Here is a 27,202-nt window from a genome sequence, read left to right as displayed (position 1 = left end):
CCCGAATTTAAGCTGTAACTAAAGGAGAAAACAAAAAGTATACATCACCCATTCCGCGCTGCCTAGGGCGCCGCCTCAGCTTCTCCCCAGGTCCCAGCACTGATCTTCATCTTCTGGCCGGGGATTGAAAAATCCCTGGCTACTGGAAGCGCTGGCTGTGATTGGCTGACACTTAGCCAATCACAGCCAGTGCTCGAGAATGGCTGTGATTGGTTCAGCCAGCGCTTCCAGGAGGCGGGGATTTTTAAATCACCGGCCAAAAGAGAAGTAGAAGATCCGTGCTGGGACCTGCGGAGAAGCTGCGGCCGGGCTGACAGCTCGTCTAAGGTGATGCATGTGTATTTTTTTTCCCTTGCAGTTAGGCCTCCTTCACACGAGCGACACCACATCGCTGCGAGAAAATCGCAGCAATATTGCATTGCTGCACCGTATGATATCGCTGCGATTTTCTCGCAGCAATACCGCGATTATGTAGCGCTACAAAGTCGCATGTGACACTATAAAATCACGCGACTTTGTAGCATCTGCTACTGTCACAGTCGCATCACATTGCATGCAAACCGCGTTTTCGTGCGATGCGATGCAACATAGAGTAAGGCTCTATAGGGAAACATGGGCTACAAAACCTCGCGTGTCGCGGTCATATCGCCGGACCTGTGAGGTTTGTGGGTCGTTTTGTAGCATGCTACAAAACATCTCATGTGTGAAGGAACCCATAGGAAACCATGGGCTTCACATACATGCAATTTGTAGCATCGTAGCAGCGCTACAAAATCGCGCGACTTTGTCGCCCGTGTGAAGGAGGCCTTAAGGCTTAGATTATAGCTTTGACAGTAGCATTTCCTATTGTCAAAGTTGCATCGCATCGCACAAAGACCACGTTTTCGTGCGATGCAATGCAACAGAGAGGAAGGCTCCATAGGGAAACATGGGCTACAAAACCTCGCGCGTCACGGGCATGTCGCCGGACCTGCGAGGTTTGTGTGTCGTTTTGTAGCATGCTACAAAACATCTCATATGTGAAGGAACCCATAGGAAACCATGGGCTTCTCATACATGCGATTTGTAGCATTGTAGCAATTGTCGCCCGTGTGAAGGAGGCCTTAAGTCTTGGAGGTTCGGGGTTTGTATGGAGGGGTATTGGGGGTTGATCCAGCTTTATACAATGTTCCTTACAGCTGTCACCCACCCGCAACAGCTCCGATCAGCAGAGCCTCTGATCGGAGCTGTCAATACTTTAAATGCTGCCATCACTTCTGAAAATTGCAGTTAAATGCCCCATCGATATTTGGGGGTCTTAAATGACCCCTCGCAGATTGTTCATCAATGGCTTGATAGACTGCCTGTCAGATCATGGTATAATGTAATGCTATGGCATTACATCATACTGCAGGAGCGGTCAAACCAGCGCAAGTTCTTGTACCCTATGGGGACTAAAAAATTGTAGAAAATTATTTTTAAACAGTTTTATTAGTTATAAAAAAATAAAATGTAATAAAAGTTTAAAAAAAAACCTTTTGCCATATTTCTAATAAAATAATCAAAATAAAAAAAACAAAACCATATTTGGTATTGTTGTATCCATAAAGTCCGATATATTAAAGTAATGCATTGTTTACCCCGGACAGTGTATGCCGTCCTAAAAAAGTAATGCCAGAAATTTGCTTTTTTTTGGTCACCCCATCTCCAAGATAAAATGTAATAAAAAGTTACACAAACTCTAAAATGGTACCAATAGAAGCTACAGGATGCCCTGCAAAAAAAATAGCTCTCATACAACTATGTCATCAGAAAAATAAAAAAGTTATGGCGGTCAGAAGATGGCGACAGAAAATAATTTAAACAAAATAACTTTGGAAAAAATAAATTTGATATTGTCGTAATCTTGCTGACCCATAAAATAAAGTTATCAGGTCATTTCTGCTGCAGTGTGTACACCATAAAAAAGAAACTCCACGAAAGATGGCAGATATTTTTTTTTCTAATTCACTTCACTTAGAATTTTGTGAAAGTTTTTCAGTACATTTCATGGTATCACTGAAAAATACAACTTGTCCTGCAAAAAAACAACAGACGTCTACATTGATGGATAAGGCCTTAGTCACAGGGGCGTTTTTTGCCGCGATTTGCGGATCGCATGACGGATGCGCATCCGCAAATCGTGTGACCGGGGCTGAAAAATCGCTCCTAAAAATCTGCTCCTAGCCGCGTTTCAATAGAAACGGGCCGAAGCTGTCCAGCGCATTGAATTCAATGGAGTCGGCAATACAGCCGGCTCCATTGAAAGCAATGGGCTGCGGGCGATCGCGGGATGAATTGTCGGAAAGGGTTTAAATATATAAGATATCCAGAAATGTGTAAAAACAAAAAAATATATATATGCTCACCTGGTCCCGGCAGACGGAGTTCAGCGCGCCCGGCAGGCAGTTCTCCTGAACTGCTCTGAGTAGTATTCAGCAGCTGGGGATTTAAAATCCCCGCCTGCTGAATGAGCTGCCTCTGATTGGTCACAGCCTCACCAATCAGAGGCAGCTCTCACTCACACTCATTCATGAATTCATGAATGGGTGAGTGAGTGCTGCCTCTGATTGGCTCAGCGCAGGAACCTATTGAGCGCATATAGAGAAGAGAACAGGAATCGCAGATCGCAGATAGGTGTGATCTGCTATTTCTGTTCTATAATTTATCTGACGAGCGCATAAAAAGCGCTCATGTGTCCGATACCATTGCAAAGCAATGGTTTTATAAAATCGCCGGACGCATGCGCAAATCGCGCGAAAAAACACCCGTCTGACTAAGGCCTAAATAAAAGAGGTATGATTTATTTTTTTTTTCTAAATGGAAAGGAAAAACCAAAAACTGGGAAAAAAGGTCGGCGTCCTCAAGGGGTTAAGATTTCAGCTCATTTGATTTTCCCTTAATGAAACATTGGGCCTATACAATAGTTCTGTAATCTGTATGGATAAAACTGTATGCAAAAAGAAAACTCTCAAACAATTCTGCAACAAATCTGCTGATTGTGACTATACCCTGTGGCAAGTTGGGGTAACTCTATCGGATCGCCATCTTTGCCCATTCAGCAGAAATGTACGCCACGTGCATAAAGGCTCCAGAGTTGTGAATTTCTTTAACTTCTGGCTTCCACCAGCATTTATTCCATATCACAGCAACACATGTACAGCATACAACGCTCAGGGTTCACAACCCACAGGGTCTCTGTCATCTCTGTCACAGGTGTTACCTCTTGCTGCTGCAGTCTGAACGCCTATTTAGCACCCTCTGCAGGCCATTCTGTGTACTGCACTCCTACAACCCTTATAGTCCAACCTTCATTTGAACCAATCTCAATTAATCACGACAAATCCTATTGGCTTATAATGGGAGTCAGCCAGGTAGTCGGTTCCTATATGTTTTAGTGCAAGAATAACTGTGCCAACCACCTCTTTCTTGATGTCAGAAATCTGGAACAGTTGATTTCATTCTCATGAACTTGTTTCTCATGCGCTAAATCTACGTGCAAGAACAGATAGGTCCTGTCCTATCTTTCTACTTTTTTTTTGCATGTGCAACTTTGCTGGGTTTGAACAGTTAAAAATACTAAGACATATAACTTGTTCATGTGCAAATATGCTCCGTTGCGGAGAGCTATTAGCGCATACGTTCGTCTGTTTAAGCCCTTATCTTTTTATGTATTTGTCTATTAACACTGTATTCTTTGTCTTTAGGTTGCTGCTCTTGTTTTGTCTTCAGAATTGGCTGCATACCACAACTCCAGCACAGTCTATGCCTTTGGGTGAGATTTGGGTGGCTATTTGGGTATTCATGAAGCGCTGTAACAGGGTCTTGTAATTACTTTGGCTCTGGGTTCTAGAAATATAATATATCCATTATCTAAACTTTTTTTCTGAAGATTAAAGTGCACTCAAGTCTATGAGGCACATTTATTGATGCATTTGCACCAGAAACTGGTGCAGATTCTGGCAGATATCTAAAGCTGCTCATAGCAGGCATAGTATTTTTGTCTTTAAAATGGACTAAAGTAAGCCAATTAAAGGGCCACCTGCTAAAAATGTTTTTTCCTTTATTATGTAACTAGTCCAACAGTATATTTAGTTGGTTCGAGTATTAGGGTGCTCAAGATGCTCGTTACTCGAGACGAGCACCACGCGGTACTCGTCTCGATTAAACGAGCACTGACCATTGAATTCAATGGAGCCGGCAATACAGCCGGCTCCATTGAAAGCAATGGGCTGCCGGCGAGCGCGGGATGAATTGTCGGGAAGGGCTTAAATATATAAGCCCTTCCCTGCAATTCATCCAGAAATGTGTAAAAATAAAAAAAATATATATACTCACCTGGTCCCGGCAGACGAAGTTCAGCGTGGACAGCGGCAATCCTCCTGAACTGCTCTGAACAGCTGTGAGTAGTATTCAGCAGCCGGGGATTTAAAATCCCTGCCTGCTGAATGAGCTGCCTTTAATTGGTCACATCCTGACCAATCAGAGGCAGATCTCACTCACACACCCATTCATGAATTCATATATGGGTGAGTGACTGCTGCCTCTCATCTGATTGGTCCCGCTGAGCCAATGAGAGGCAGCAGTCACTCACCCATTCATAAAAAACGATGGTCAGATTTTAAATCCCCGGCTGCTGAATACTACTCACAGCTGTTCAGAGCAGTTCAGGAGGACTGCCGCTGGCCGCGCTGAACTCCGTCTGCCGGGACCAGGTTAGTATATTTTTTTTTGTTTTTTTTTTACACATTTCTGGATGAATTGCAGGGAAGGGCTTATATATTTAAGCCCTTCCCGACAATTCATCCCGCGATCGCCGGCACCCCATTGCTTTCAATGGAGCCAGCTGTATTGCCGGCTCCATTGAATTCAATGGGCTAACATCGTTCTTCTCTGCCACAGCTGTTACAGCTGTGGCAGAGGAGAACGATCTTTATGCTAACAGTGGGGGGGGGGGTGTCTCACTCTTGCCACTATTGTGGCTTAATAGTGGGACCTGGGAACTTGAGATGCAGTCCAACATGTAGCCCCTCGCCTGCCCTATCCGTTTCTGTGTCGTTCCCATCACTTTCTTGAATTTCCCAGGTTTTCACAAATGAAAACCTTAGCGAGCATCGGCGATATATAAAAATGCGTGAGTCGCCCATTGACTTCAATGGGGTTCGTTACTCGAAACGAACCCTCGAGCATCACTGAAAGTTCGACTCGAGTAACGAGCACCCGAGCATTTTGGTGCTCGCTCATCTCTATTGGTTAGTATTGCCTTGTTTAGTTATTCCCTTCTTTCTGAAAATTCCTAGAAGCTTTCTCTTCAGTTGAGTCATGTCATCTCATGGTGACGACTTGGGAATTTGGGAACTTTCTGCATCATTAGGGCCCTTTCACACAAGCGTCTTTTTGACACAATGTAGGCTCGCCAAAAAACTCACGCCTATTAGAACTAATGGTTTTACTATGGGAACATGTAGACAGAGGAATTTTAGCTGCGCCCAAAGACCACTCTGCCAAAAAAGGGACCTCTGCAACTGAAATTCAGTAACTCAAATCCTCTGCTGCGTGAAAAGAAAGGACCCGACCTACATTTGGTGCGCTGGGCGCAGGAGTTTCCATAAACTCCCACGGGAAACTATGCAAGTCGGCCAGCAAACGGAGAATGAGGAATTCCCTGTAGCGGGGAGAGAAGGGTTACCCTGTAGCAGCTAATTACACTGACTGTCAGTACGCCTTTTAGCTCTTAAACTACCCAGTAGCAGCATACATTTTAATGGGTAGTTTAAGGGTTGAAAGGCGTAATGACAGTGTAGTTACCTCCTACAGGGTAACCTTTGTCTACCCGCTACAGGGAATTCCCACACAGAGTGGAGAGAGAGAAAGAGAGCAGGCTGGAGGGGTTCCTCGAGGGAATCACCCATAGCGGAGGAGATAAAGGTGGTGGGCACACCTCTACCTCTGCTATGGGGCATTCCGTCGGGGAGTCCCCTCTAGCCCCACAGGTACTAATTGTTGTTCGGGACTTCGGGGCTGTGCTGTGAATGGGTGATTTTAGTGCTAATTAAGCTTGGGACTTGTGCGCACAAAAATCACCCATTCACGCATTTTTGTGCGCAGTTAGTGCTGAATTTGGGGGGAGCGTATGCCCTCCATGTGAAAGACCTCTTAAACTGCATAGAGTGTACCACAAGTGCTCTGGAAAGGGGAGGCGGAAACTCTGATCACATTGCTGATGGTGATTAAACAGTTCCTCTCATGCAGATATAATGAAGAACATGATAGTTCATCCTCCTGAGTGTATAATTAGAGCTTCTAGGTTATTTAAGAGACTATTGAGGGTGATATAATGTCAGCATTACCTAAGCAGGCTGAGATGGTCCTGGATGTAGCTGATCATGAGAGGCTGTGCAGAGCTATTATGGGTCTGCACAATAAAAAGCAGGGAGAAATCTAACATTACAGTGCGGAATAAAAAATGCTATATTTTATTAGTTCAGGCTTTTATAGGCAAGGCAATACCAATTAAGTTTTTTTTTTAATTTTGATTTTTTTAATGTGAAAAATGGGAGAAGGGTGTAATGATGTTGGTTTTCGTGTCTGGAATCCAGTGGGGGAGGCAGCCTTAGGCTACATTAACACTCACGCGAAACTCGCGAGAATATGAACTCTATTCTTTTGAATGGAGTCATAAACATGAGCGATGCTGTGATGTAAAATAATCGCTGAATGTCCTATTTTTTTGCATCCCTTGGAACGCCTCACCTATTGTTCTCAATGGGGCAGTCAAAAACATTGCATGCTGATGAGGGCGATGTGCTGTTTTCCATTGAAATCAATGGGGAACACTTGCCGATCCCCAGACACACGTGAAAGAAGCGCTGGAGGATTGCAATTTCCCAGAAGTGATGCTAGGCATTTTTGCATGAAACTCCACTCTGATTTAAAAGGCTAATGAGCCTAACAAGGTGCTGAGTGTTTTGCGCATACCCTTGCATACATATGTGCGCATTTGTGCACTCTATAGATTCCTATGGGGGATCATTGGTGAGCAAATTCACACAAAAATAGAGCATGTTGTGTTTTTTTTTTTTTTTAAGAAAATGAAATGTGCATACCAAAAAGAACCATGAGAATGAACCCATTGAAAACAATAGGTTCTATTCCCTGCGTATTGTGTGTACAAAAAATTGCCCTTGCAAATACGCCAGTGTACGGCTGCCCTTAGTCACATATAAGCAGAGTTTGGTACTCAGGAATTGGATTCCAGAGTCAGAGCAGGCTCACACGAGTGGAATTTCATCACGTAATACGCTGTGAATGGAGTCAATAAAAGTGAATGGATGGTCTATATGAAAAATTGCTTTTCTGAACAGCCTCATGGGCTATTACAGATCCGAATGTTCTCTGTGGAGCAGGCGGACGTGAAGCTTGTTCTCTAAATATGATAAAAATTGGTCCCAAAACCAAGCTTAATACACAGATACTGTATCAGAACCAAGCTTAATGCACATACACTGTACCAAAATCAAACTTAGTACAAATATATAATACCGGAATCAACCATACTACATAAGTAGAGTACCAGATCTGGGCTTACTACACAGATACAGTACTAGAACCAAACTTACTACAGAGATATTGGAGCCAAGCTTGCAACACAAATAAAGTACCGGAAAACGGGCTTACTACATAGATGTGGAATCAGAATTGAATAAGAATTCCTACACAGGTAAAGCATCAGAACTGAACTTACTACATGAAACGAGTACGACAAGGAATGAAGGAATGGAGCTTTACTTCACAGTCATTGAATACTAGCGCTACTACTGCTGTCACATCCCTCACGGCAGCCTGTCTCCTCCGTGTTCTCTGCCTGTTCCCATGAGGTAAAAGCTCCATTCCCTCCTGCCTCCTCCTGCTTACTGACACAGCTGAGATTTGCATATATTTATTCTATTGAATACACTAGTCTTTTGACAGTTATTTTTTTTATATTTCTTCGACACAACCTTTAAGTCCTGCCACTTGGTCCTAGCTGTAGTCCACTGGTAGGACTTAATAGACTACAATACAGAGGAGGCCTGGAGACCACTAGATTTTAGACTTCCATGACAACCCATCAATAACCTGCGACTGCATCACAGGGTGCGATAGAGTGATGGAAGGAGCCCTCCCGTATAATAGCTTATACACCATGGTTGGCATTGGCCGCAGTACTGTTCAAAACATCCAATGCCCCAGGGCCTGCCAGGTATTGCCAGCATTGAACTTCTTTAGGTCCCAGCTTGTTCCTATGTTTTTGTATTCTGTATGTCCAGTTTGTCTTGACCAATATCTTACATTTTCCTTTCATGTTTTCTTAAGAGAGGGCAGTTTGAAAGTTTTCTTTTGGGTCGTCCTGGATGTTCCTAATTCTCATAGTAAAGAGGTTACTGTGAGCTCAGTGAAGGCAGCACTCTCCCGTGTCCTACAAGCCAAATCTAATCGCACAGGGACCTACATCTATGACCAATACCATGTGGATCCACATTCACTAGATATATTAGGTAAGACTGTGTATATATTATGGTGACCCATGTATGTGGCCATTGATAGTAGATCATATACCTTCTTGCAGGGTATAATGTTTATCCATGACAGTTTTCCACAATACCTGTGAAGGTTCATTCATATAGGAGATGGTTTCTTGGTTGAAATAAGTCAAATTAATTTGACCTACATAGAAATATTGAATGTTCTTTAGAAAGGAAGGCTTCTCCACTTTTTAGTTCCTACATGCACAGTCGGAATCTAAAAATGTATCTTATAGACAGTGGTATTAAGATAACTATACATTAAGCATTTTAAAAACTTCTCAGTTAATGCCACCAATTTTGAGGGACCCATCTACATTCATTTTTCCTAGTCCCTTCTCCTTGTGTCAACCACTGATTGGCTGGCATGTACAGATATAGCAAACACAAACTTGACCTTTTTTAGGATGCTTTCACACGTAATGGAGTATTTCCGTAACACGCAGCAGAATATGCCACAGTTGATTTTCTGCTAATTAAGCCATTTTCAAATCTGCATCAAAACCCACATATTAGACAAGCGTGGTTTGATGGGCATTTTCTCCACGGTGGAAAAGTCCACTGCTAATTCCATGTGAAAGTACCCTAATGCATTAAATAAACAGTTACATTAAACTTTAAATTGATACTTAAACACAATAAAAACCCCTGAAAAGTGAATTTAAAATTTGTTTTAACTGCATATTTAACCCCTTAGTGACCGGGCTTTTTTGCTTTTTTCCATTTTTGTTTTTTCCTACTCCCTTTTAAAAAATCGTAGCTCCTTTATTTATCCATCGAATTCGCTGTATGAGGGCTTCTTTTTTGCTGTACGAGTTGTATTTTTCAATGGCACTATTTATTGTACCATATAATGTACTGAAAAACTTTTTACAAAATTCTTAGCGGAGAGAAATGGAAAAAAAAAACGACATTCCACCATCTTTCGGTGCGTCCTCTTTCTACAACGCACAAACTGCAACAAAAACGACCTGATATTTTTATTCTATGGGTCAGTACGATTATTACAATACTAAACTTATATAGCATTGTTTTTGCTGTAGTACTTGTATTTTTTTTTTAAGATATAAAAATTTTTTCAATTATTTTCTGCGGTCATTTTGCGCGCGCGATAACTTTTTTATTTTTCCGTCGATGTAGTTGAGCAAGGGCTCATTTTTTGCGGGATGTCCTGTAGTTTCCGATAGTATCTGGTATACATACGACATATAGTATTTGGAATACATACGACTTTTTGATCGCTTTTTATTGCGTTTTTTCTGGGAGACAGGGTAACTAAAAAAATGCATTTCTGGCGTTCTTTATTTTTTTTTTCGGACGACGTTCACCGTGCAGAAAAAATAATGCACTACTTTGATAGATCTGACTTTTACGGACGCGGCGATATCAAAAACATATTTTATTTCATGATTTAGATTTTTTAATAATAGATATGGCAAAAGGGGGGTGATTTAAACTTTTATAACTTTTTTTTTTTTTTACAATTTAAAAAACTTTATTGATCTTTTTTTTTACTTTACTTTGAAGTCCCCCTGGGGGACTATTTAACATGCGATGCTTTGATCGCTCCTGCAGTATGACGTAATGCTATAGCATTACGTCATACTGCTTTTTTAGAGGCAGTCTTTCAAGCCACCCTGTGTGGATGGCTTGATAGGCAGTCTGCTAAGGCAGCCCTGGGGCCATTCATTAGGCCCCCGGCTGCCATGACACCTGCACAGATCCCCCGATCTCACCGCGGGGGGGGGGCCGTGCAGGACCCCCAAACAGCGTTCGGGGGATTTAAATGCTGCTGTCAGAATTGACAGCGGCATTTAAAGGGTTAATAGCTGCGATCGGCCGAACGGCTGAGCGCGGCTATTGCCCGCGGGTGTCAGCTGTAATAAACAGCTGACGCCCGCGCTGTATGGAGGGAGATAGCGCCGCTACCTCCCTCCATACACGTCCTGCAGCTGTAGGATGTAAAAACACTATGGCCCGGTCGTTAAGGGGTTAACATGTTTAAAAGGGTTTTCCTGGACAATACTATTGACGTTCTATCTCCGCTGTTGGAGATCCCCACCGATCAGCTCATATAAGGCAGCTCATAACAAAGGCTGGACAGACATCTATCTGAAATGACTTAGCGAATCTTGCATTGAGCAGGGAGTTGGAGTTGGACCCGATGACCCTGGAGGTTCCTTCCAACTCTACCATTCTATGATGGACATCAATCAAATGGCCTGAGAACAGCTCAATCTCATTCGAGTGAATGGGATTCAGCTGCAATACCAGGGTCAGCTGCTATACGATGTACAACGCTGTGCCTGGTATAGATAAAAATTACATGCTGTCACTTCAATCAGCTTATCAATGGGGATCCCAAGCAGCAGACTCCAATGATCATATATTGATGACCTATCCTAAGGATAGGTTGTCAGTAGTATACTGCTGGAAAACCGCTTTAATAGTCAAGTTAACATTTGCTATATCTCTAGTGCTTCATTTAAACAAGAGGTTCTCCAAGAGATGCAGCATATGTCATTCTGATCTGTTTCCTAGCTGATGCAAAACATCATAATGCAAACTTCTAATATTACTATAAACTTTCTTTTAAAAACCGGACAGTGTTTCAAATGAAAAGGATTGTATTAGAATCATAAATTATCCCTTAACTACATTATAGGCAATAACTTACCAATTGATGGGCGCCTCGCTGTTGGGAGCCCCACCAATCTCGAAAATACCCGAGCACTTGCCACTCAGCCATCTCTGGCAGTCACACTGCAAATGAATGGAACACCAGAGCACTTACATGACCAGGGCTTCAGTCAGTCTCCGCCTCACTGCTGGGGGTGCAGAAGAGGACAGGGAAAATGGGACCACTATCCTGTGGTCAGGGGATAACTTACAATTCTGGTACAATCCCTTTAATGAATCAATCAGCAACTGATGTATGTATCTGGTTCTGGTAATACCTCTGACTAGGTTCCATCATCATTGGAATAGAAAATTTAAAAAAACAAAGTGTAGTACCATCATACCGTATGACCAATACCAAGGGGGCTTGATGAATCCCAGTAATCAGGCAGCTCTCCTTTAAGGTGTTGGTCATTTTACCCCAAAAATTAATGATACATGGTGTGCTATTTCTTTGTGCATTTATGATGGAATACCCTGATAGAAGCCCAGAATGGAGGTGTGAACAGAGCCTTAGAAAGGCTAATGTATCCCATACTACAAATTATAAAGAGTATTAGAACACACATCAAAGCTACATGACCAATATAAATGCACTCAGACTGTTTTCTCATGCTTTTATAGGCTAAGTTATAATATTCCTAAAATTTACAGTAGGGGGTACATTTAAAAAATCTGCCACGAATTGTCCCAAAAAAGTGAAATGCATGTTTTAGACCAAATATATTATGTGTTTTGAACACTTTTTTCACTGTTTTGAGTGTTTTGAAAAGTTTCTAGAAAAATATACACAGCTCATGCAAGTCATAAAACACCAGAATTTATTGACCCGTGAGACTTTTTTTTTTCTGGACGAAACAAAATCGGAGAAAAAAAAAGCTTCACCACCACCTCAAGTGGCCTCTACACTATAAATATAAGAGGAGCAAGTATAACTCACTCAGTGACCCTAGGGGATCATAGCAAGATTGTAGGGTAACCCCTGGTCCACCAATCTTCCAAGTTTTTTTTATCAAACATGTGCACCCTCAATCTCCTACTCTGATGGTATCCTTTAGATGGGTGAGCGGGACCCTTCATGCAGATCCCCAGATGGTCTCGGTGAGTATGATGAAGGAAGGAACAGAAAAAACACAGGACGTGCTCAGAACAGACCAATAAATTGAAAATAATATGAAGGAGAACAAATTCAATTCCACTTAGGCCATATTTACATGGCCATTACTGAATGGCACCTGAGATTCTGTAATGTGAGCTTTAAACAGGACTTTGCATAAAAACAAACCCCTCCGCATTTTAGCTTTTACAATCCCTTCTGAACAAACTATAACCCTGTAATTTAACTGCCCAATTGCAGCTTTCATCCAAACAGGTCTCTGTTATTCCCACTATATCATAATTTGGCTCAGTCATCATTACTTCCAGTTTGTCAACCTTATTGGTCAGACTTCTAACCTTTGTCACCATACAGTTTAGAAGGTTTTGATTATTTTTTGTTTTAAGTGTACCCCTATTAACCATTCTGCCAGTTCAAACTGTACTAACCCTTCCCACTGCTCCACCCCCATTTTCATTACTTAGTCCCAGATCCTTGTCAACACTATTTTCCTTTCTATCTTTATGGTTGCCCACCCCCAGTCCGTAGTTTAAACACTCCTCCAACCCTCTAGCCATCTTATTTCCCATCACAGCTGTAGCCTCTTAAATGAGATGCAGCCCTTCTCTTTGGTAGAACCTGTATCCAACAGCCAAGTTGGCCCAATTCTACACAAACCCAAATCTCGCCTTCCTACGCCAAATCATGAGCTAATTGTTTACCTCCCTGATCTTTCTCTGCCTTCCTGGTGTGGCATGTGGTACAAGTAGTATTTCAGAAAAAAATACTTTGGAGGTTATTGTCCTAAACTCACATCATAGGTCCCTGAAATAGTTTTTAAGGACCTTTCACCTACCTCTAACTTTGTAATTGGTGCCAATGTGTACCACGACCACTGGATCCTCATTAGCCCCTCTCAGTAATCTGTCAACCCGATCCTTACTTTTTTGGCTGACATATTTTTGATGTGAATTACAGATTAGTCACTGAAGTTTACTGTGTTCCATTCTTTGTGCTATGGTTATGATTAGGTTGATCTAAAGTGGTTGTCTGGAATTTGTATTTATTAGCCTGACAACAAAAAATGTCTTAAATCCCCCACCACCCTATTCTGGTGGTTTCTACCCATTTTTTTTTTCAGTTTGAGGCAGCAAATATGTTACATATCCATGTGACCGCCCCAGCAATCACTGACCTTAGTGATGATGCATGCATGCACAAGACCATTGAGACCAGTGATTGGCTGTAGCAGTCATGTGGATATATTACACATCATCACTGAAGCAAACTAAGCAAAGATCTGGTGGGAACACTAGAGTATCAGCACTGTGGATTTAAGAGGTAAGTGAGGGTTAATTTTATTGTATCATATTTCCTGCTGCCAAAGAGATTGTACAAAGACTATAAGTTATCCCCTATCCACAGGATAGAGAAGAATTTGCTGATTGGTGGGGGGTTTCACCACTGAGACCCTCGTCACAACACTGTGGGTCCTATGTTCCCTTTTGCCTATTACCGTAGGGGTCGCTTATCCCCCACAGTGAATTAACAATGAAGAGAGCGCTGGCCGAGTATGTGTGGTTGGCGATCCATTTATTTCAATGGGGCTGACGGAAAGTGCCAACTGTAAGTTAAGCGAGCTTTAGCACAGTTTTGCGTCCACTGCTCTACTCAGTCTCCTCCTCACTGTGGGGGTGCAGTAACCCTGTAGTAAGGAGGTCGGAGGACACAGGACTTTAGTTCACAATATGGAGAAGAGTTTTAGAAGTGAGACCCCACCGATCAAGAAGTTATTCCCTATCCTGTGGATAGGAGATAGCTTGTAATCTTTGTACAATCCCTTCAAGCTACTTTTTTTGAGAATCCCAGACAACCCTTTAAGGATGTTTGTCCCTTTCTAATTTCCTTTGAATTATGTTTCCAGAGGGCACCATAAAGAACCAGCAGCTGCTCTCCTCCAGCACTGGTAGGGCAGTCAAACTCCTCTACTGCTTACATCAGGTTTCCAGGAATCAAAAGAAAATGATAAATTACAAAAAATAAATCACAAAGTCTTTAATACTGCGGGGGAATTACTCCTAATAGGAAGCTATCACACTTTCCACCCGAAACCACTACAACCACTTCAACCATACTTTTGAAGAGTTTCTCCAGTTAGTTGATGTTAGCAATATGATAGATAAGACAGCAAGCAGACTAACAGCCAAATACACTGCCTACTAGAAGATACTATGTTGCCACTGCCAGACAGAAGAACTATGGAGGAAGCATGGTATAGTAGTAAGTAGTGTAGCTCATTGGTTACGTAGTTACATAGGTTGACGGTCAACCTTTCTCCATCAATACATCATTAATTCCTAGATTCAAGTCCCATATGGGGACTAAAAATATGTAAAAATTAGTTTAAAAAGTTTTCTTAATTATTAAAAAAATAAAAGGTAATGAAAATTAAAAAAAAAAAAAAAACATTTTCACATATTTATAAAGAAAAATCTAAATAAAAAAACTATTAGCATATTTGGTATTGCTGTGTCCATAAAAGTCCGATCTATTAAAGTGACACATTATTAATCCTGCACGGTGAACGTTGTCAGGAAAAAAAAAAAAAACACCAGAATTGCGCTTTTTTAGTCTCCGTATGAAATAAAAGGCCATCAAAAAGTCATATGTCCTCTAAAATCACTAATGGAAACTAAAGAATGTCCTGCAAAAATGAGCCCTCAGACAACTATGTTGACAGAAAAATAAAAAAAGGTTATGGCGGTCAGAAGATGGCAGCAGAAAATAATTTAATTTTTTCCAAAACCTTTTTAAAAGTAGTACAGCAAAAAAAGCTGATATAAATATTGTATCTTCGCAATCCTACTAACCCATAGAATAAAGTTATCAAGGCATTTTTGCTGCAGTGTGTTCCCTCTTCCCCAAAAATGGCGGAATTGCGTTATTTTTTCATTTTACTCCACTTAGAGTTTTTAAAAGTTTTTCAGTACATTATATAGTACCACTGAAAAATACAAGTCATCTCACAAAAAACCACTCAGACAGTTATGTTGATGGATAAATTAAGAAGTTATGATTTTTTGAAATGGGAAGGAAAAAGCAAAAATGAAAATAAAAAGGGGTTAAATGTCTTGGAAATGGAACAGCTAGGAAATCAAACACCAGACCTTTCTATTCTGGGCGCCCAAATCCAACACTCTAATAAGGTTCCCATTTTGATCATAGGTATAGGATTCCCTCTTTTCTGTGTATGCCACCACCATGTGGTATACAATTTTTTTGTACATACTAAATAGAAATTTGCACTTGTGTACTACTAATGCAAATAGGTTTAGGCCCCTGAACATTTAGGGTACTTTCCATGCCCCTTCTGTGTCCTACATTAACCCCTTCTACTAGCAGTATTTTTTTTCACTATAATTGGGGTTTAATTAACCATAATTTAACAAATTTCAGAAATGCTTTGCTGCTTTTTGTCAAGTACAATATTCTTACAAAAATACAGTTCATTGCCAAGGGACAAATGAGATACAGCGGGCACCAACCTTGTACGCTACTATGTGTATACTATACTGGTTTAGCATTGTTGGGTAGGGCAATGTATTATCAGTCCTGTAGAGGAGATGCCTTGTATTATGGATGGCAGGATGCCATACACAGGGTATATGGGTAATAATAGAGGTAGGAACATAGCTAAGGGGTGGCTTGAAGGGCATGTGCCCTTGAGCGGTGCCAAGAAGCTCCTTCACTTCAGCCATAGAATGTAGATACTGAGCCAGGGCACTGAACTGAATTTTTGCCCTAAATGAAAAAAAGCCTAAGTACAACTTTGTTTTACTTATTATAAATGTATACCTGCCTGCAATGGAATTTGCATAAACCAGTCAATGTAAATATGTAAATGAAAGATATGTTCTTCCTTTCTCTTGTCTCTGTATTTTTCCGCCATTATATCTATCTTCACCTATATCTTGCAGCCTGCTATAGGTACTACTACGTACGGGCCGGCCAAGAAATTCGCTTATCGGGGCCTGATTACACTTCTCCTACCTGTGTATGGCATATACAGGGTCCTCCAAATCACCTACTGCGACTAAAACTCAAGTGGTCACGTTCGGACTGCAGGGACCGTCTAGCCATGTTTGATGCTGCCGCCCCACTTGACACACACATCATCACTTCGTAAGTCTTGCTTTACACAGATATGTATATATGTAAATGATTTAGGCTATACTTACATGGGTGAGTGCAATTTTTCGCATGTCATTGTGATGAAGTTTTTTAATACTGCCATAGATAATAATGAGCGACTACCAGTCTGAGAGATAAACTGCATATGTGAATTAACCCATTCAAATGAGTAGGCTATTTTCCCTTGCAAGTTCTCTCCATCTTGGAATCACATGTGGAAATACACGCTTAGTATAATAACTTTTATCTAATAATATGCATTCTCTAGAAACTTAAGTCACTCCTAAATGTAAAAAAAAAAATTGGCCAGGATTAGAAAAGAATGAATTTATTTTCAAAAACAGCACGACTTATGTGCATGGAGTGTGACTAGTATTGCAGTTTAACACCATTCACTTGAATAAAGATTAGCTGTAATACCAGACAGAGCCTATGAACAAGAGTGGCGCTTTTTAGGGGAAAAAAACCCCAACAGGCCTATATTTCAAATCAGGCACCCTACACGCAACATCCAAGACATTGTACCTAGACTGCACAAGAACGTAATGACTGTGTGGAGGATATATACAATGATTAGTTGGCAAAATATATTATGAGGTGAATTCCCCTTAGAGGATGTTATTCAGCACTTATCTACATCACGGAAGACATCTGAGCAGGATACGGTAAAGAGATTGAGGATTACATGTAAAGAGGTTCAGAGGAAAATACGTTGGTGTGGTAAATGAAGATATCTTAACCACCATCACTGTAAAGCGGAAACTTACATTCATAAAACCTAAAAACTTACTATTCACCAGAAATATGAAGGTAAAGCAGATGTGATGCGGTATTCATGAATACGTGCTTGCATAGCTATTTATATCTCATCAAATCTAATGGACTTCATCCTTCACAGCTATTTATCCTTCTTCTTCTTCTTGTTCATCTGCAACTTTGGTTTAACTTTCCTTCTCAACAAAAATTAATACCATCTCTTATAAATAAAGTGTGTGTGTGTGTGTGTATATATATATATATATATATATATATATATATATATATATATATATATATATATATACACATACACACACGTATAAGACAGGCTTATATACCTGGCCTCGCCCAAGTTAATTTGGTGCAGGTGTTTACCTGTTGTTCACACTAAAAATGTTATGAGGTCGTGGTTACTTCAGATGGACCGAGGAATAAAATATGTATACACATAGAGGGGCTTTAGATTCTCCTCAGACTGCATGTGCCGATGTCCCTCAGCAGAATTTGCCACCCCTCCCATTCTACTCACCTTTTACCCTTAAAGATAATACCCCTTTTTATTCAAATTTACCCCGACTGGAAGTTGCAGCCCCTTTTTAGCCTTAAAGGCACGCTACATCCCTGCAGTCAATGGCTGCTTCCTTGTGTACTTTACAACCTTTCAGTATATGTACACAGAGGTCACTTAGATTCTCTTCCGTGTACACACATAGAGGTGAGGTAGAATCTCCTCAGTATATAAACAGGTGAGGTAGATTATCCTCTGTATACAAATCATTTCCCTAGGCTTTATGGTTTCACTGTTTTTCACGCTTAGAATTAAATATTAAAGTTGTGACCCCTTTACTTTTTCCTATTTATAAGGAGAACTCACAACCTCCCGTGGTAACCTGTTCCACTCATTGATCATCTTCACTATCAGAAAGTTTTCTCCAATATCTAATTTTTTGTCTCTCCCTTTCAGTTTCATCCTATCTTTTAAATGAATTTTGAGCGATCATTTTTGCTTGTAAATGGGGCTTATGTTTTCCATGGATCATCAATTTTGTGTCAATCTACATTAGAATGAGCAAATCTAATGATTTTTAGCAGCTTCAAACAAGGCCTAGTCATTGGTGCTAGACTAGCCAGGGCCAGGATTTCGAAAACTACCAACCTTATGGGGTTTTCTCATATAATGGTGTCAAGAGAATACAGAGAATGGTGTGATCGAGGAAAACTTCCAGTGACAGGGGTTCATGTGGACATAAATAATCTTCTAGTCTTTGAGTGTGGCTTCTTTTTACATAGCTCCTCGATATGGGCAGAGAATGCTTGGTATGCTACATATTTATTCGGAGGTGATCTTAGAGGCTCAGTCACTGTAACCATATACTGAATGGAGATACATCTTATTCTATATGTCTGAGAAAATAGTGACATATCTCCTACTCCTGGGGCTACAGCTTTATTAGCAGCTAGTCACAATCCCAGTCATGTAACTTCTATGTGTTTTATGTACTTTAGCTTGATATTTTGGTTTAAGATAAAAGAGTATATCTCTGAAACCAAGTCAATATATTCATATGGACTGCAGTTGTCACACTACAGTCTCTGTGCACCTTAAGGTGGCCTTTACCTCAGACCAGTGGTTCACAAACCTTTGAAGCAAAGGTTTCTCATGGAGCCCCAAGAAAGCGGGGCAGTAGGTGTGGCCAGGGGAGGCATTAGGGGTGTGGCTTATCACAACATATGATTTTTACCTCTGTTATAAAAAGGATCGTTAAAAAAAAAGGGAGAAACGCTGAAGCACTGAACGGGCTATTGATATACATAATATTTAAAATTAACATGCTGCTGAATTAAATCCCGCACCACATGTCAGTATCCCCAGGAGTTTTGTGCAGTTTTCCACAGCGCGTGGATAAAATTTTCAAAATCTCAACCACTTTGATGCTACAGCTACTGTGAATTCCAAAGCAAATCCTTCCCATGGTGTAATAGTGGCCCCCTACATTGGTGGCAACGTCCCCTATATGGGCTCTAGTAGTAATAGCATCCCCTATATTGGTACCAGTAGTAATAGTGTCCCCTATATTAGCCCCAATAGTAATAATGACTACTATATTGGCCCCAGCAGTAATAGTGTCCCCTTTATTGGCCCCAATAGTAATAGTAACCCCTAATGCAGCCTCAGTAGTAATAGGGTCCCCCATTGCCGCCCCAGTAGTATTAGGGTCCCCCATTGCCGCATTAGTAGTATTAGGGCCCCCCCATTGCCACCCCAGTAGTAATAAGGTCCCCCATTGTGGCCCCAGTAGTAATAGGATCCCCCATTGCGGCCCCAGTAGTATTAGGGTCCCCGATTGCTACTAGGCTCTTCAGAAGCAAGCAGAGGAAGGGGTTAAATTACTTATTACACACAGTCTTCCCTGTGTCTGCTGCACTGCTAACCCCTTTCTCTACCTAAAGCTGGATATTTAGCAGTTTGGATTACAATAGGGGCAATTGGAACAGCCGTGGGCCCCCTTGGAGTCTAGGGCCCTGGGTTGTCACCCCAATCGCCCCTATTATAATTCTCAATTGGTTCCCGGTCTACTCACTGCTATAGTGGTGTCGGAACAGCCTGTACTGAGGAAATGAATGTCCAGGACCTGCGGTCGGCATACAACCCCGATCACATGACCGGGGTCCTGTGGAGGGGTCCGTGAAGCACACTTTGGGAAACCCTGCCTTAGACAGCTGATTTCTGACATCTAGATCATGTGGCCTCTGGTGGTGGTTATCTCCCAGGGTCACATGCACAGGATTCTCCTTCCCATTTCATATGTGAGGCATTTGGACATGGGTTGTCCTGAAAGAGCAATTAAAGGTTATATGCAGTTTGTATCTAGTCTAGAGATGAGCGAGCATACTTGGTAAGGCTATATACTCGAGAGAGAGCATTGCCTTTTTTGAGTACTTGCTGGCTCGTCCCTGAAGATTTGGGGGGGGGGCGCAGGGGTGAGCGGGGGGTTGCAGAGGGGATCAGGGGGGAGAGAGAGGGATCTCTCTCACTCTCCTCCCCGCTCCCCCTCGCTGCCCCGACCCCGTGCCCCCCCCCCCCTGAATCTTCAAGGACGAGCCAGCAGGTACTCAAAAAGGCGATGCTCTCTCGAGTATATCGCCTTACCGAGTAGGCTCGCTCATCTCTAATCTAGTCTAGAAACTTGTCAACCCCCAAAAATATAGTCTCAATACACAGATTAGGAATATATTAAAAAAAAAAAATTTACCAATCATATTAAAATATTTCTATTTAAAATTTACAAGTTTCACAAGAGAGTGCAGCCCTCACACAAAAACAGTACATTATTATTCAAATATGCATTAGTGTAATGGTTGATGTCCTGTATGCTACAATGTATAAGCAGCATCATATCACAATACATTAATACCAGTCACATGTTACCACACAAAAAAATGAACATCCTTATACCATATAAAGCACAGACCAAGATGCACACCCCGACACAGTGTGTCTCCCAAAAGATGGCTGCTTCTAACTTTTTTATTTTTCTGTATGAGGGCTTGTTTTTTGCGGGACAAGTTGTATTTTCTAAATGTACCATCTACTGTACTATACGATGTTCAGAAAAACGTAAAAAAAATTTTAAGTGGGGAAAAATAAAAAGAAATGCAATAGTGACATTTGTTTTTTCGGGTAGGGGGGTGTTCGTTTAGGGCGAAGCGTCGCCAGCTGTTTTGTCATGAAGGAATAAAGATACGCTTTTTTACAAATTTCATCTGATGCTGCATTACCTTATTCTTTGGTGGATATCTTTGTTGGTCTTGATCCGGGCCTGGTCTGGCTGTGCATCTCCCTCCCTGCCTAGTGAAGGCTAGTATACCGGTGGAAGATTCCTAGATCCACTTATGCTGCTGATTACCAACTTATAGCCTTTAGTTTTTACAGTATTCAGAGTATAGTAAAATTACCGTATGAACTTTGTTTTATGGGTCCGTATGATTACAGTGACACCAAATTTATATAGGTTTTTAATGTTTTTCTATTCTAAAAAAATGAATAAAATTCATCCTGTAACTTTTCGGTCATTTTTTTTGGCGTCAGGAAAAAAATCTGAATTCTTGCATTCCGTCCTTTTCTTTTCTTCTTACAACCTTCACCGTGCAGGATAAATATTGTAATATTTTAATAGTTTGGACTTATGTACACGGTGATAGCAAATATGTGAGGGTTTTAAATTGTTTAGATTTTTATGGGAACAACGGAAAGGTTTTTGTTTTTTTTACCGTTAAAAACTTTATTAAATCTTTTTATTACCCTTTTATTTTGTTTTCACAGGTGACTTGAACCTGTGATCAGTTGATCATTTGTACTATATACTGCAATACTTTAGCATCGCAGTGTATAGTGATTTTTAGTGCTGCCTTTAAAGCCCTGCCAAAACAGAGCTTCATAAGTATCTATAGCTTGTTTTTACATGGTTATCCCGACAGTCTATTGGGTGTGGTAGACTACAAATGCGCTATACCTGCTCTCTGATTGGCCAGAGCTGTTCACATGATCAGCGACTGGCAATCAGAGATCGGTGCAGTGGGCATTACATAGTTAGCAAAATTGCTGTCCCTTTGAGACACCGGTTCCGGCGATCGGAACTGGTGGATCAAAGGGGCAGCAGAGAAGAACAATTGCTGGAAATACTGTAAATGCTAATTATATTTATCGTATATATAATTAGTTACATTTTTGCATTTACTGTATATAATTCTATCTGTATTGTGTTACATTTTATATGATCCTCCTTTTGGTGTAGATTTGTTATTGGAGAGTTGCTTTAGTTGTAGGGCACTGGTGTGATATAGGAGATGTAACATATGGCTTGTGCTTCTCTCTTGCAGACACTATGGCTGCAGTCGTCAGGAGCCCGTGTCTGAAGTGCTGTCTTCCGGGAGCACCATGCTGGTTGTCTGGAGGCAGGGAATGTACAGTTACTATGATCCATTTATGCTCACAGTGCTGCCTCTACCTATCACAAGTGAGGATGAGCAGGAGATACACGTTGATGGGAGGACAATGAGTGAAAACCTTACATTAGTCTTCAAAATTGTCATTGAGATCTAGGAGAAATCTAAAAATTAGTGGGACTAGTGGAAAGAAGGAAATGTATTGACGACCGAAGTGTCAAAATCCATCAAATCGGTAGAAGATAGTTGATAATTCAGAAAATGGGGGTGGCATAAGATTTCACAATTAAAACACTGGAAGGCATATTTAATATTCATCATGTTCTCATTTGCATGTGATAAACAGATGCTCGGTGAAGGCCAGATCTCCCGCCCGGTGATGAACAAAAATGGCATTAATAGATTGTTTTATGCAAGAGAATGTGCCAGGGTCATTTATGGAAAGTAGGGCATGAAGAAGTTGCCTGCAGCAAGCAGCCAGGGAACGGATTTCAGTTGCTACAGAAATCAACTCCAACTGATTGCTACGTTTCTTAAAAGCTCTAATATTGTATCACAGACCAGCAGCATTGCTGGGTTCAGGAACCGGGATGCTATTTAGTGGCCTAGCTAAGGACTTGTTCTCATTGGCATTAGCCCCAGTTAACCATTTCCATTTTATGTGTTCTGTTTGTAGAGCAGACAACGGAAATAGAAACAGAATTAAACGTTTCAGAGTTTTTCCCATTGATTTCAATGTTTTAGTTTTTTATTTTTTAAAAATTGAAATATCTCTAATGGGAAAAACAGAGGAAATGTTTAATCCTGTTTTTATTTCCGTTTTTCTGCTCTGCAAATGGAACACATCAATGGAAATGGCTAACTCGGGCTAACGCCAGTGAGGACGGCCCTAAGGCCTTATTTACACAAGCATTTTTACGCTGCTAATTTAGCGACCATCTGAAGCATTGGATTCCGATGCATTCATTCAGATGACCAATTTTTAGCTGCATAAAAATGTTGCGACAGGAATTATAGGACATCAGTGACCGAATACAGCAACCGATTTTATATGCAGCCGGAAAACATAGGTCTTGCACTATTTTTCGGCCAATCTACACTGGCGGCTCCTATGGGAGCTGCAAAAAAAGCGAGGGGGAGGGAGTTTAGCTGCATTCAGTGCTGCGAAAACATTATAGGTGCCTCCATTTAGAATTTATGCCGACCGAGGGATTTCAGGGCTGTGGCGTATATTTTCGCTAATATGCTGTAGCCACTTTTGTGAATAAACGAGAACATGCAAATTTTTTCCGTGACCCAATCGCGGCTTTTTCCTTTTCACGAGATGCAGCCAGCATGAAAATGCATTGTACGGTGAAAGAGGCCTAAGTCCTGTATGCTAGTCAAATGACTTTTTGCCCCTGCAATATTAAGTTTTTTATGATAAACAACAAAAACTGGTGACACAGCACAACGTTCCAAAAACTAGAGGATAAGGGCTCCTTCACATGACTGTATGCGCTTATACGGTTGCCCATGAATTTTTGACCCAATCGAGCCCCAATCTTAATTGACGTATTTAAAGCCATTCATACTGGGTGCTGCTTGTGTGTATAAAAAATACATTGAAGCGATGCAAGCAACGATCGGCAGAAATGCTCGGAATGACAATTAATGCCTAATTATGGCACGCTGTCTTCTTTTGCCAGCGTTGTACGCAGGGTAACTCCTTCTCATCTCTTTTTTTTCAGCTATCATAGACGTCTATGGGAGCTTACTGTGTATCATGCCAAAAGATTGGTCAAGACCTATCTTTTCACATGCCGTATAAAAAAGTCTTCCTCAGCAGAAAACACACATTCATCTGAATGAAGCCATTGAAATCCAATGCTTCGCATGGACGCGTTTTATGTGAGATTTTTAAACGTGCGGAAATAGCTGCATGAATACAATCGTCTGAATAAGCCCTCAGAGGTAATAAAATCCAACATTTCAACAACCAGCAATAAGTATGTGTTTCGGGGTATAAGACCCTTTCTTCAGTTTAGTTGGAATACGTACAGCTAGAGCGGTTTCAGACGGTCATGTGCATAACTACGCTCACCGCTACGAAGCATAGTTGCGCATGAATGTTTTGGTTTTCTTTCCAGGCATTCAAACTCTGCGACATAGCATAGGGAATATAACCACGAGAAGTGTTAAACTCCCTCCCCCTGTCTTTGCTGGCTGGCTCACATAGTCTTCCATAGGAGTCTATGGAGCCGCTGGCGTTGTGCAGTCAAAAGATAGAACAAGGTACGTCAAAATATCATACATCTGATGCCATATGAAGCCACGCTCGTGTGAAAGAGGCTTAAGAGCGTGCAATTCACAGAGAATAGAACCCATTGCTGTCAATAGTATCATACACATTTTTGTATTTTGTGCACACATTTCGCGCATGCAAAAAAGAAAAATGAAGCAGGCTCTACTTTTGTCCGCATTTGTGCACCAAAGAATCATAGGATGGTATAGTAGGTAGGGACATCCAGCTTCAGCATGTCCACCCCTCTGCTCAACGCAGGATTCACTAAGTCATCCCTGACAAATGGCTGTCCAGCCTTTGTTTGAAGACTTCCATTGTAGGAGAACTCATCTCCTGTGGCAACCTGTTCCACTTATTCATCAGCCTCACTGTCTAATATCTAATCTGTGTTTCCTCCCTTTCAGTTTCATCCCATTGCTTCTAGTCTTTCCTTGTACAGATGAGAATAGGGCTGATCCCTCTGCACTGTGACAGCCCTTCAGATATTTGTAGACCGCTATTAAGTCTCCTCTCAGCCTTCTTTTTTGCAAGCTAAATATTCCCAAACCATGTCCTCATGGTTTGCAGACTGCTCATCATCCTGATAGCTCTTCCCTGAAGTTACTCCAGTTTGTCACTGTCTTTTTTAAATCGGGGGGGCCTTGAACTGCACACAGTATTTCAGATGAGGCCTGACTAAGCAAGAGTAGAGGAAGATACTTACCTCAAGGCTTTATGCTTCTCTTAATACAGAAGTGACTTGTGGAAAACCCTATGAATTCTCCACCTGTCTGGCAGTGCCAGTTGGTACGCTATAGGATTAGTCACTCTGGTGACCGGAAAAGGGACCACAAATTGGGAAGCCAGCTTCAAAGAAGGCACTTTTAACTTCAGATTCTATGAAGACAAGTCTATCAACTGGCCCACAGAAAAAGGTTCAGAAATGGTTCGTGTACGTCTGCTCCTTAGCACCGCATCCCTGGACTGCTCCAAGTTGCCACGCACCTTCTCCCACACCTCTCGCAGATTCTGAACCAGAGTGTCTGCAGAAGGATTGTTAGAGAAGGAGAGGAAAGATACTGCGAAACTGGGATTATAACCAAAATTACAGAAGAAGGGAGAGACTCCAGACACCGAATGTGTATGGTTATTGATAGCAAATTCAGCCAACGCTAAATAATTGACCCAGAGGCTCTGACAATCACTCACGTATAATCTGAGGTACTGAACCAGTTCCTGGTTCATACGTTACATCTGCCCATTAGACTATGGGTGGAAGGCAGAGGAGAACAACAACTCGATACCGATACTCTTACAAAAAGCCCTCCAAAACCCAGCAACAAATTGGACTCCTCGGTCGGAAACAATATCCTTGGGGACCCCATGCAGGTACACAATCTCCTTGATAAGTATGGTGGCTAACTCAGGGGTGGACAGAAGCTTCTTCAGAGCAGTGAAATGCGCCATCTTGGAAAATCTGTCGACGACCACCAAGATGACCGAGCACCCCTGGGACTCAGGCAAGTCAGTAAAAAAAAACCTCAACAGATGGGTCCATGGTCTCTCCGGAACGGGAAGGAGAAGAACCGGCCATCTCCATACACTCTTCCCTCGGGCACAAATAGGACAGGACTTAACAAATTTACTGACGTCCCGAGACATTTGTGGCCACCAATACAAACGGCCACACAGCTCCATGGTGTTTCAGACTCCTGTATGACCTGCTAAGACCGACGAATGAACTTTCTCCAATATGAGAAGCCGCAAGGCATTGGGAACAAATAACCTTCCCTCAGGGAGGCCTTCGGGCACAGACTGCTGAGCCGCCCGGAGTAAAGCAGAGGTGTTGGACATAAGGGCGGCTACCACCATGCCTGGGCCCAGAATACTCTCTGGCTGAGGTTCCTCTATCTCAGGTACCCCGAAGCTGCATGACAAAGCATCAGCTTTGACATTTTTGGACCCAGACACATATGTGACTACAAAACTGAAGCGCAAAAAAACAATGCCCACCTAGCCTGACGAGCATTCAAGCGCTTGGCAGACTCCAGATAAACCAAATTCTTATGGTCCGTGAGGACCGTAATTGTATGACAAGTGCCCTCTAAGAAATGTCTCCATTCATCAAATGCCCATTTTATAGCCAGTAATTCCCTGTTGCCAATATCACAGTTGCGTTCTACCTGATTAAACTTCCTGGAAAAGAACGCACAGGGTTGGAGACCAGGTTGGATGGGAGATTCCTGCGAGAAGACTGCCCCCACGCCATGCTCCGAGGCATCCACTTCAATGATGAACAGGCACTCTAGATCCGAGTGAGCCAAAACCAGTGCTGTGGAAAAAGCCCTCTTAAGAAGTGTAAAGGCCTTCACAGCCTCCTGCGACCAGGAATCAACCTTTGCCCCCTTCTTGGTCAGGTCGGTCAAGGGTTTGGCCATCACCAAAATGTTCTTAATAAATTTCCGATAAAAGTTTGCGAACCCCAAAAAGCGTTGTAATGCCTTCAAGTTGGCGGGTTGCACCCATTCGGTGATGGCCTTGACCTTTTCTGAGTCCATCCGGATGGCTGATGGAGAAATTACATATCCAAGAAACGCAATATCCTGTACCCCGAAAAGGCATTTCTCCAACTTGGCATACAAATGATGAGCTGGAAGGCAGAAAAGGACTATCCGTAAATGCTTG

The 27,202-nt window shown here is 41.7% G+C and overlaps 1 protein-coding gene across 2 annotated transcripts in view; it reads left to right on the top strand.

The window, feature by feature from the left end:
• Positions 1-27,202, top strand: part of TMPRSS6 (transmembrane serine protease 6) — a 104,738-nt gene that overhangs the window by 39,135 nt on the left and 38,401 nt on the right. The window contains exons 4-8 of one of the 2 annotated variants that reach the window (XM_066594569.1): positions 3,726-3,793; positions 8,374-8,555; positions 14,282-14,323; positions 16,335-16,539; positions 22,189-22,325. In XM_066594569.1, coding sequence (XP_066450666.1) covers positions 3,726-3,793; positions 8,374-8,555; positions 14,282-14,323; positions 16,335-16,539; positions 22,189-22,325 — 634 coding nt within the window. The remainder of the gene's footprint in view (positions 1-3,725; positions 3,794-8,373; positions 8,556-14,281; positions 14,324-16,334; positions 16,540-22,188; positions 22,326-27,202) is intronic. The other variant, XM_066594570.1, reaches the window with a different exon arrangement.

Source organism: Eleutherodactylus coqui, chromosome 3 (assembly GCF_035609145.1).
Source record: "Eleutherodactylus coqui strain aEleCoq1 chromosome 3, aEleCoq1.hap1, whole genome shotgun sequence".
Lineage (NCBI taxonomy): Eukaryota > Metazoa > Chordata > Amphibia > Anura > Eleutherodactylidae > Eleutherodactylus > Eleutherodactylus coqui.
Note: the sequence above shows the minus strand (reverse complement) of the source record. Positions and strands in the feature narration are given on the sequence as shown.